An 11,286-nucleotide genomic window follows, 5' to 3' on the forward strand; every position below is an offset into this window, starting at 1 on the left:
TAAAGCATAAAACTTATCAAGTGAGCAAACATTTAATCGCAGATTGTAAGGGCATAATATAAGCTCAAGTATGAGAGTGGTTCTACAACGATGATAATCAAGTGTATAGTGCGATAGTTTCTAGTCTAGATTTTCAAAACGTAGAATGAAAGGAAAATACTTCTCAAATTCATTCCCATGCTTATTGGTAAAATATCATAAAGGAGTATAATGCGGGAAGTCGTGGAAGTCGTTATAGCAAGGTGAAATGTAATTCCCTGCTTTTTCTGCAAGACATCGTCAAGTGGGCAATCAAGTTAGAAATGGTTCAAATTATCAGAATTCTTGGGATTGCTTAGTGCAGCCAATCTCGTGTGGATCTCTATGGGTGTAGATTTGCGTTCCTCGCCAGCAAATACTCACGTCTAAATTATCATGCTTCCGCTTATCGCAGCGCGGTTTTGAAATGCTTGTTTTCTTTATCAATGCCCAGCGCCATGTGAAGCGATTTCATGCGTATTGTTGCGATCTTATGAGAATTGTTGCGATCTCATGCGAATTGTTGCAATCTCATGCGAATTGTTGCGATCATACGAAAAGTTTGGTTGTCCTTCTAGAGCATCCTTTGTTCTTGAATTTTTCTGTGTTTTCTTCATTAACTAATCTGTGCTAACAGTAGGAGGAATACTCTTGAAGTTTAAATAAATGCGATAACTATCAAAGGTTATTTTACCGATAAATGATATGACTTGTCTGAGATTTTGGCTATTTTAGCAACCTTCCGTTCCTTTTCTTTCGTCGAAACAACTATGTATGGATTATGTAGTTCGTGGTAAAAGCTTATCGACTTGTTCCCATGCTCCCTCGAATAAGAGCCTATAAGGAAGAGCTTAAAGCGAGATGCTGAAAGCATCAAAACTGACAGAAGTTCTTAAGAAAGGAAAAAGCCTCGAAAAACAAGTCTCATTTTTACTTGAGCAGGTGCTAAACGCCGGAGCTGCAGTCACGAATATACTGTTTCTAAGGCAGCGTTAGGTTTCTTTCAATAATTTCAAGAGAAAGTGCGCATTTAGCCTAAGGCTGGATTAAGAAATGGATCTAGGCGGTCATCTCAAAGAGGAGGCAAGATATGTATAAAAATCGTATTTGCAAAGCCCTTTATCATTAGTGGGTGTCTACCAGTATAAATGCGAGCCTAAAAAAAATAAGCATTGCCGGAATCCAGCACTTATCACGATTGATTGACCCAATGTTCGCCAAATTATGTGTAACGCTTTTTTGAAACGCTAGTCGTTATTTACTTCTCGAGAGGCCATTAAACTAATCAGTAGTCTAGACATTACATGGATTACATGAACTATTTGAGGACAGCTTTTACTTTCGGTAATTTATAAAAGGCAAAGAAAGCCGCAAGGAAAAGCTCTTGAGAAAAACTCGCCTTACTCCAATAGCTAATTTGTACGTGCGTCTGCCCTATATTAATAGAAGATATTATCGGGATATTAGAATAAACTAAACAAAGACTTTCCACTAAAACAAACTAACAAATAAAATCTTTTTTTTTACACTCTTGTGTTGGCATCATTTATTGAGAATTATAGGAGTTTAAAATCAAGAAGAAATGAGCTACGAGTACGGCGACGGTGGAAAACAATGGAATTAATTTGATAATTGAAAGGCAGCACGTGGAAATGCATTTGGTCTGATAAATTTCCAACCACCGTTCTCCGCCAAAACACGACGTGAAATTCCAAGTTTTACGGTCTGGCGAGTAACTTGGTCGGTTGGAGTATAAATTTACTTTTCTCTGTTTCCTATCCTAAAAAGAAGCTTACTGTTAATTTATCTTAGTTCCTGAATATAAAGTCTATGTAATTTAATCGAAACTATTGTGGAATTTGTCGCCAAGCTTTAAAGTGTTATCTCGGTTACACCGTCCTAGCGGTAGCCGTTCGTTTCTTAATGTCACCCCCGCCGACCGAGCGACTCCGATATTCATGAGGCCACCGGGTAATACCAGAGTTAAATGAAATGTTATTTTATACAACAAATAAAGATTTCACCCTTTTATTAGGTCATCCAAAGGCCATATTCATATTTACTTTAATAATAAACAGAGATTCACTTAAATATTTTACTTGAACCAAGCTTACTAGAATGAAAAATACTAGTCTATTAAAAAATCTGATAATCAAGCCCCAAAATCGAAAGAATTTCAAACATTAGACAGTCTTTGGAGTTGACACTTTCTTTAATATCTTTACCTTCCGGAAAGAGCTGGTATCAAAGTCACGAGCCTTATCGGTGTCTCTTCGTGACATAATTCTGATATAATTCTGGGGCTGTCTGTGTTTCCTCAGCGTCGATCTATCGCGTGATGAGTATGTGAGTTAAACGGTGTGTATTAATCCTCTATTTACAACTACATTGACATGTGTAAACAACAGTCCACCCGCACACCGGGTTGATCTTCTTGTGTTACGTACGTGCGAACATGTAGGAGGGATTAATGAAGCTCGGAGCTCCACCTTAATGGTGGTCAGATTATCTTACTCTGAACATACGAAAGAGATCCAAACCAGTACTGACTTCCTAGATATCTTCCTAGCAGTACGTCTCTGGCAAATCAGTGAAGGTCAAAAATGCGCTCTTGTCTAGAAATCCTTCTTGCGAATCCATGTCCGTCGGATTGAGTGGCGTGGTGGCTTTCAAAACCCCATCAGTACATCTTGCTGTCGACTCATCTGCCATTGACCTATCGCTGAAAGATCCACTTAGGCGACTTTCACCGCGATTCGGTTCCCTGTACGAGTGCGATTCTAGTGTTTTGTCGCGAAGGGAATTTTTATCACAAGAAGAGCCGTGCTTTTGCGCCGTTAGATTAGGGAGTGTCTTGATAAAGAGGGTAGTTTCGCAGGGACGCGGTGGAAAGAAATCACAGTTGGATTTTCTTAGCGAGTTTATCGTGTCATAGCCAGTGTTAATGGACGTAGCTTTGAAGTGCTTTCCTCGCTCGGTGGCGCCATCGTAAGAGTGCGAGGAAGAATCAGTGGCAGTTCTAGTAAAGAACTCGAATCTACCCTTTCCCAAAGAAATCACCTCTTGATTACAACAAAAAATAAACTTGAGTAAAGCCTTAAATCCGCTACGGAACTCTTTACTAAAAATGGCGAAAATAATAGGGTTAACTACACCATTAGTGTAAGTAAAGAGCCAACAGATCACAGATACCTGACGAAAGTGCGGCTGTTTTAAGCCGTCGCCGTAATCAGCCCATAACCACAATACTTGATTAGGGAACATGAACACGGAGAAAACTGCAACCACGGTCATGAACATTTTGGTGGCGCGCGCATTTGGGTTCTCTTCACTCACTGATTTACGTCGCAGTTTGCGGAAAAAACCCCGCTTCCCCTCACTATCTTCTAATTTGTTCATATCAAAGGCGGGAGTATGAATCGAGTTGTTTCGCATTTTGTCCGAGGCAGAATATAAGTTCTTAATAGCGAAGGCATACATGATTATCATAAAGACCAGCGGGAGCGCATACTGGATTAAAAACAATGCCATTGTATAGAGCTGTCGATACAGCACCATAGGCCAGTGTTCTGAGCAGTCGCTGTTTTCCAGTCGCAAGACGTACGCGTATGGGAACACGGCGATCACGGAGAACACGTAGATGCCGAGTATAATGAGCTTGATTTGCTTGGAGCTCAGTCTGGTCTTGAACGGGTGCATTATAATGCGATAACGGTCCAAGGAAATCGCGGCGAGAGTCAACGACGCGGCCGTGGTCGTCAACGTAGCACTAGGTCCAAGCACTTTACACATCGCTTTGCCAAACAAGTACACGTAGTGATTTTCCTCCAGCGCGAAGTCGAAAGGGATGCTTATGAGTGGCGTGAACAAGTCGCAAACAGCTAAGTTAAGCACTAGAAGGTTGGACGAACTACGCATCTTTCTACTCGTGCAAATCACATAAACCACCATTGAATTCCCAACTGTCGTGCAAAGAAGTATAAGAAAATAGAACACGATCTTGGTGGTTATAAAAGTGGTGGACTCCAGCGGCTCCCTTTGCCCCGTTGCCTGTGTGCTGTTAGTGTAGTTGCTAGTCATCTCTCATTCCTGTCCATTAAGTTGCATGAGCTTTTGATTGATTCCCTGTGAGTTCCGAACTGCGTGCTCCACTGACACACGCTGTTTACAATTCGACGATTTACTGCTTGTTATCACTTGCGCCTTTGTACATTTACGCCGACGTAATACAGAGCCCGCAAGGGATCACTACCCACTGCGCTGGGCACATCACATGTTACGCCGCTCTTGTTCAATCCATCCCTCGCGTTGATCCACTTATAAATGGAGACAACGCAGCCTATCTCGCACGTGAAATGCGCTTAGCTTACTGTTTGGTGCGCGGGGCAGACAGGTAGACTGGGGGTCCGTCTTGTGCCCTTAGACTCCAGGCTTGATATACTAGTCTCAACGATACGCACACTTGGGGTATTTCGTCTTACTCAATCACTGCGTGCTTGAAGAACCAAAACACACATTCCCTTCTAGAATCCCTCTTTGGCTATCTTCCCCAATGTGCTCTGACGTAAAAACTGACAAAGTAATTAGAGAGATAAGCCCGGTGGAACTATAGAGCAAAAGTCGTCAAAGTTTCGCATGGTATATAGGACTTAGCTCATGAATGCAACAATGAGCTACTTCAAGCACAGAGATAAGACAACGGGACGTGTTGTATAATCAAGCCGAATAAAATTGCTATTTTAATTACTCTACAAACATTATAAGCCCTTAAGCAAATAAGCAAATGTACATTAAGGAAAATTACATGTGTCGATTATTAAATTACTGTAAAAGCAGACCTTGGCTCCGTTTAATTACGTACTCGTGGTATCGCATCGCAAGAGTAAGCGAGCACTCAACCTTTCTTCAGATACCTCCAAGTAAAACCGAGAAATGTTTTCGATGCCGACAAGTTTTTAATTATCTTTATTGTACTAGATAATACCAAAGCGTGATGAAGGCGGGTGCAACCGAAATGAAATATCTAAATAATGCACAAGCGAAGCTCACGCTCGGGAAAGCGGTCTGCAATCACACGCTACTATCCCAAAACTCCCTGGGTTGTTTTGACAGTTTATCAGACAAATAGCTATTTGCTAGCGACACGGCCGCGACCCCTTAAATCTCAGGATGTTATATCAGATCCCAAAGTATCATTTCATGCTTGGTTTACTCTGGATCAATACACTAAGAGTGGGTATTGGATTCGATGGCAAAGTATCACTTCTATGGCTGATCGTGCTCTATCACGGAGCTTATCGGAGACAAGCGAATTAGTAAGACCGCACCCTTCCGCTCTCTTCAATTAGTTGGGTCGTGGCTGCTGGCTCATTGGCCGAATATGCACAAGTGTGGTTTTCGCGTGCAGCCGTTTCAACCGTGTCACGTATTTCCCTGGGGCTGTCCGAGGGGTAGAATATGGGAACGCACACAAAGACAGTTCATATGCCGAGATATAAACACGGGAGAAACCCGCTGAGCAGAATAAGTACTATTCGGTTCAAGAAACCCCCGCTTATAAAACTGTTTAAAAAGTTCCTTGAGACGAAACTTTAAACTTATGCAAAGAGAAACTGAAGGTCGGAGCATAACTCACATGAATCATCCACTCTAAAAAGGAAACACCAGAGCAAAGAAGTGCTCTTTTTGGCTGGCTTGATGACTTAGTAACTTAAAATAAATTCAAACAAGAAGTGATTCCATCGGCGAGCAGCAATTAAAGTAAAACTTGCTAATTTCAATAAAGATAAGACCAGAGTCGCATGATACTGGTGTTAAATACAAAATAATAAATTTTGACGATACATATCGTCATCGAACATTTAAGACGTGCTGACTTGATGTAACCGATCCGTGTCTTCCCTTTCGTCAATCTTTCATCAGTTAAAAAGGAGATACAAAAAGCACCTTGTGGTCATCTCAGGGCGGTGCGTGTAGCGCAGAGTTCCGTAGATTTTCGTGCACTTTAAGATCCATCATTTGTGAGCTCTCACCCGGACTCAAGAGCCCCTTGACAACTTGTTATTCATTTTCTTATTGGTTTCCTTATCGTTCTCCGATAAGTTTTGATTACGGAGTTATAACTTCCCTTTCGTGCGATAATACTACGCATATAGACACTAAGGGAATGACTGGAATGCCTGAAAACAGCGGGGAAAATTTCATGGAATAAACACCGGAAGCCAATTATTGTAAAACACCACGACCACAGGTTCAACAAGACGAAACAAAGCTGAGAAAGAAAAGAAACGCAGCGTCTCTAGTTTAGACGTTCTATTCGATTAGGGGTGTTTTGTAGGATCCCTGCCGTGTATGACGTCTATCAAGGGTTCTTTCATCGTTCGGATTACCAATGAAAAATGAATCTATTGAGTATAGACCACTAGGTTTGTGTGGAACATGTTATGACAGTGGCGATTAGCATTATTTCCATGAATTGTATTGACTATTGAGCTTCTTTCCCAAGCCATGTCTTAAGTAGCGGCGTTGTTTTGCCCATTTTTTGAATGTTTGCTGGCCTTTCGTTGTTCTGGTTTGTTGCTGAACTTGATTTGATTTGTTTTGACGGTTTTCCCGTCTTAATTTTGTAAGCGTTTACCGGCAATGTTTTGTAATAGTTTAGTTTTTATTCACTATTTTGGCGGTTTGCTGGTCAAAGTATTTCCCGGTCTTGTTTTGTTAGTTTCGAGGGCTCCGTCTACCCTATCTCGAGTGTTCCCATGCTCTCTCATGTGTCTCATGGCGGCGTACTGTGCGCAAAAACTTATCAATGCGAATTATAAAGCACGATTATCTCACATTCCAGAAAAAAAACGCAATTAACTACACCGATTCGTATGGAGGCTAAGGCGTGGCAGGCGCTCCTAGGAGAGGGAGCTTGAGGGGGGTCTCATAACTCAGGCAGAAAACAAAACTTTGTTGATACTTAAAGGTGCAGACCACTTTACAAAAGACTTCTATGAACAGTAGGATGGGGCTTCAGGGGGGTCCCAAATCTTAAATTGAAAATAGATCTATTGATAATTATTTAAAAAAAGCCCTTCCCTTGGTTTTGTTGTTGACCAGATTCCTTAGTCAGAGATCCTCGAATTTCAGTAATTTGCATAAGGTATCAGGGTTCAAAATAGTTTTCTTGTCTTTGCTGGCTCTCTTTTTTTTTATCCCCTTCTCATGTTTTAAGTTTGAGGCTTTTTTCCAGCATAATCCACAAAGCCGGCAAAATCTAGCAAATTTTAAAAACTTATTTTGAGCCTTGGGTATGTTTTCATAGAAGAAAGGTATTAGGAAAAACAATGCGCTGTTCTTTACTCTCACAGTGTCTCCATTCATAGGGTCACGAGCCTATTTTGTCGGATACCATGCGACGTTTGACATAATATCAAGTGTCAATGTCAATATTGAACCACATAGTTAACGGCCTATACATCTGATTGCCTGTTTATCATTTATAAACCAGAGGGGGCTTCATTATGTCATGATCACTACAGGAGATTGTCTCAATTAAGAATTTAAACAATACTCGCCAGGTGTGTAAATGGTCTCGAAGTTCTTAATGTCCTGAGGTTCAGCCAACCGGACAATACTAATTAAAAAACTCTGCTGGCGTTAAAATACCTACTATGATTATAAACTAATATTGACTCCTTAAAAAAGTAGGCCTAATGATCAATATAGTGCTTACATGTCTTCTTTTTATTGTAATTATCTGGACCAAATTATAATATTATAAAGGTTGTGATGACATCATGACCATTTTTTACCTTACTAGATGGAGTACAGAATAAGAATTCCTGCAAAAGTTTTCAAGTCACAGATGAATAACTTTATAATTATGCTTTTCTAGATTTAGCTCCCTGCCATCAAAACACAATGTCCACTGCTGGGACAATTTAACCAACTAACCAACTCACACACAACCACCATCTTGGATGGCAAATCATTATTAGGAATCAAAATCCACTTCTTTTGGAAAAAAGAAGTGGATTTTAGCCAAACAAAAGCCAAACAAAACAATTTCAGGTCAAAAAAACCAAGTATAGCACTGTGAAACGAGTTTGGAATAGATTTTGTAACCCGAAATGAGCAGTATTAGAAGAGAGGAAAGTGATTTAAAGCCAAATAAATAAAAGAAAATCTACCTCTGCTTGTAAGCATTTATAAGCACAGTATTCATAATGCCCAAACAGACGTTTAATATGATTCCCTCTCATAGAAAGATGTATACTCAATAACAAAATACTGCCAACCATTAGTTTTGTTGTACAGCAAACAAGATACTCTGAGAAGAGGTTGCAAAGTACTGCTGGAAAGTGTAAGCCATGGTGAATGTGTTAAACAGGGCTGTTTAGAGCTCAACATTAGAGAGGTATCTGTTTGAGGCAGGGTAAGGTATCTGTCAATAATTATGATATCATGCTGGGATATCTGTGTTATTTGTTAGAATAAAGCTAACAGTTCTTTCCAGGCTAAAAGGCAACACCCCTTGTAAGCTTGTGTTAAGCTTGGGGCAGGGTGCCTAGGTTTGCAAAGGTGGTTGAGCCCTGTGAAAAGAGCCAACATCACCCAACATTACTGGTACCATCTTACTCTGCTGACCACAAGAAAAGGAAATGTTGGGTACCTACTTCATAGCAACTTCCAACATGGTCAGCAGCTGTTTTTACCAAAAAATGTTGGTGCTATTTGCATGGCACTTTACTGGCATTTTTCAAGAGCCTATCAGTAGCAGATCCAGGGGAAGGGTTTAGGGGTTTAGCCCCCTCCCTTAGGTCTGCCAAAGAAAATTAATGAGCATTCCTTTTTTGCTACTTTTTTTAAGAAAGTAGCCAGAAAATAAGGAAATTAGAGAACCAGCATTAACTGTAAAATTGAAAAGTTTTCTTTTTCTTCTTGTGAAATACCCTGATTGATGAAAATTTTATCGATAAAACTGCCTTGTGCCTTTGGTTTTGTGCAGTTTTGTATTTGCACTGTTACTAATTTATAACTTTGTTATTTGGCTACTTAGTATATATCATATCTAGCTCTTCACACTTACCGGATAGTGCTTCAAGATATTCTTCTCGTTTCAAGTACTTATCTTTTTTTTCTTCACATCGACTCGTCTTTCAAATTTGTCCTTTCCGCTGCGTTGGTTATGGCATGGTTACTTCTGACAGGGATGGATCCAGGCCTAACGTTGACTGATTCCAAATGGTCACGGACCAATCAAGGGGGGGGGGGGGGGTATAGGGACATGCCCAACAGGAAATTTATGAAATTACGTGTTTGAAACATGCAATCTGCAGAATTTTTATGAGTGCATTTGGCATTTTAGGGATTTATGTAGTCAGATAATAAATTCAAGATTAAGTTTCGCCGGTGCTGTATTAAACTTATGGCCATTTAAAACTAAGTGACTCCATTCATCGATTAGGCAGATAATAAATACACTATTCCTACCTAATTCAACCAAATTTGTGTTCTTGAAAGTGTGGCGAGGCAAGTACCAGTTATTTTCTTCGAATACCCCTTGGCAGTATCCAAATGGTGTGATTGTAATATATAAAAAACAACCTCCCTTGCATTATAACGTAGCTTGTGCCACACAGACAGCAACTCGTATCAATAATTGACTCCATGACCTCTCAATTCTAAGCAATTTTACAGTGCATTATCCCATCTAGTTGCTGATCTATTGGCACTTCTCCCCTTTGCATGTTTCTCCTAGATTCATCCATTAGAGGCACCGAAAATCCGTGTACTGGTAAATTTTGCTCGTGTAGTATCTTACGCTAATGTCGAAAGTGCAAGAGGTGATTTTACTAGCCTATTTACCTTACTGAAATAACAGCCGAAAATCTTCCCAAATAAAACACAGGGCAAACAGAAATGCAATTAATACACTAAGAATACACTCTCCGGTGGTTCTGCTAAAAACATTATGTATTTCCCTTACAGTGGCGACCACTTTCCATTGCCATTTTTACTCATAGAGAATTCGGAAGAGCTATAGTCCGCTCGACACACCTTTATCATTAATTCCAACTTCTCGGGATCTGAATTCGATCAAATTCTACACCATAATCAAAAGGATAACACTCTTTCTTTCGGCAGACAGGCTCTCCACGAGAAACGTCTGCATTTTGTGAAGCCATGCCATGCTTTGCTTTTCAAGATCTCGGTTCGAGAGATGTGTTCAAGAGATCACACGCTAAAGCAAGCAAAGGCCTACTTTTCTCAGGGGTAGAATCGTGATTTTATTGTCAACTGATTCCAAAGTGATTCACAAGTTATAGCAACCAATCAAAACAGAGCTTGAGTGATTCCGCGTGGACCTTAGCCAATCGGTGAAGAGCTTGAGTAGTTCCAGAACACGCGCATAATTTTTATACACGCGCAAAATTTCTAAATGGGTCCCCTCCCCCAAACTTGATTTATCACTCACCATCAGGAGCAATATTTCCCGTGGGGGGACCAGAAATGCTGTCCAAGCGCTAAAGGAAATAACATAGCCTAAGTGTAGGGCTAGAAATAACAGCGAAACAACCCAGGAAGCAGGTCTAATAGTGTTTAAATAACAGACAACAGTAGATGTTTGCTTTTATTGAACGTTCTAAAATTCAAATCTACAAAAAAAACATTTTTCTGGGATTTTGAGTGATTCACTGGAATCAGTCTGGATCCACCCCTGTCTGATATGAGATTTAATGGCGAACAGTCTCCGAATATGTCTTCTTTCCACTAATACCTAATAAGTAGCCTCCGTATTAATAATTCTGCTCGTTTTTTCGTTAGTAGACGTCTATTTTGCAGGAATATCGAAAGTATTCACAGAACTAAAACTAGCGCGTGGAGAGCTCAAATTTCGCGCGCACAGCCATTTTGTAACAACATCTCTGATTGGTTCGTATCGAAACCCAGCAAAACGGGACGTTTTGATTGGTGTTCCCTGTATCGCGTCGCATAAGCGTGTCTTACCACATGCAGCCCAAGACTACTGTCAGTATGATAGTAAAAAAGAGCCTGAAATATCGAATTTCAGTTATCCTCGCAGCACATAGAAATTCGTTTGTTGACGGTGAAAACACAAATTGATGAGGTGGTGTGCTTTCAAAGTGTTTTGGTGTTTGATGAAGATTCGTTGATTTTTTTAAAGATTTTATCCGACGTTGGTCGATCCATATCCTTGCCAAGATCATTGTTCGTATTCAAGAGTTGACTGTTTTAGAGTTCTGTAGTTGCTATATG

The 11,286-nt window shown here is 40.3% G+C and overlaps 1 protein-coding gene across 1 annotated transcript; it reads right to left on the reverse strand.

Moving 5' to 3' along the window:
- Positions 1 to 2,030: 2,030 nt before the first annotated feature.
- Positions 2,031 to 6,394, reverse strand: LOC5514471 (galanin receptor type 1). The gene has a single exon (XM_032384029.2). The coding sequence runs from the start codon at positions 4,096 to 4,098 to the stop codon at positions 2,584 to 2,586; it is 1,515 nt and encodes a 504-aa protein (XP_032239920.2). The 5' UTR covers positions 4,099 to 6,394; the 3' UTR covers positions 2,031 to 2,583.
- Between the last annotated feature and the right edge of the window lie 4,892 nt (positions 6,395 to 11,286).

Source organism: Nematostella vectensis, chromosome 1, assembly GCF_932526225.1.
Source record: "Nematostella vectensis chromosome 1, jaNemVect1.1, whole genome shotgun sequence".
NCBI classification, from domain to species: domain Eukaryota; kingdom Metazoa; phylum Cnidaria; class Anthozoa; order Actiniaria; family Edwardsiidae; genus Nematostella; species Nematostella vectensis.

Coding starts and splice junctions, on each gene's coding strand:
- LOC5514471 (XM_032384029.2), bottom strand. CDS start 4,098: ATGACTAGCAACTACACTAACAGCACACAGGCAACGGGGCAAAGGGAG.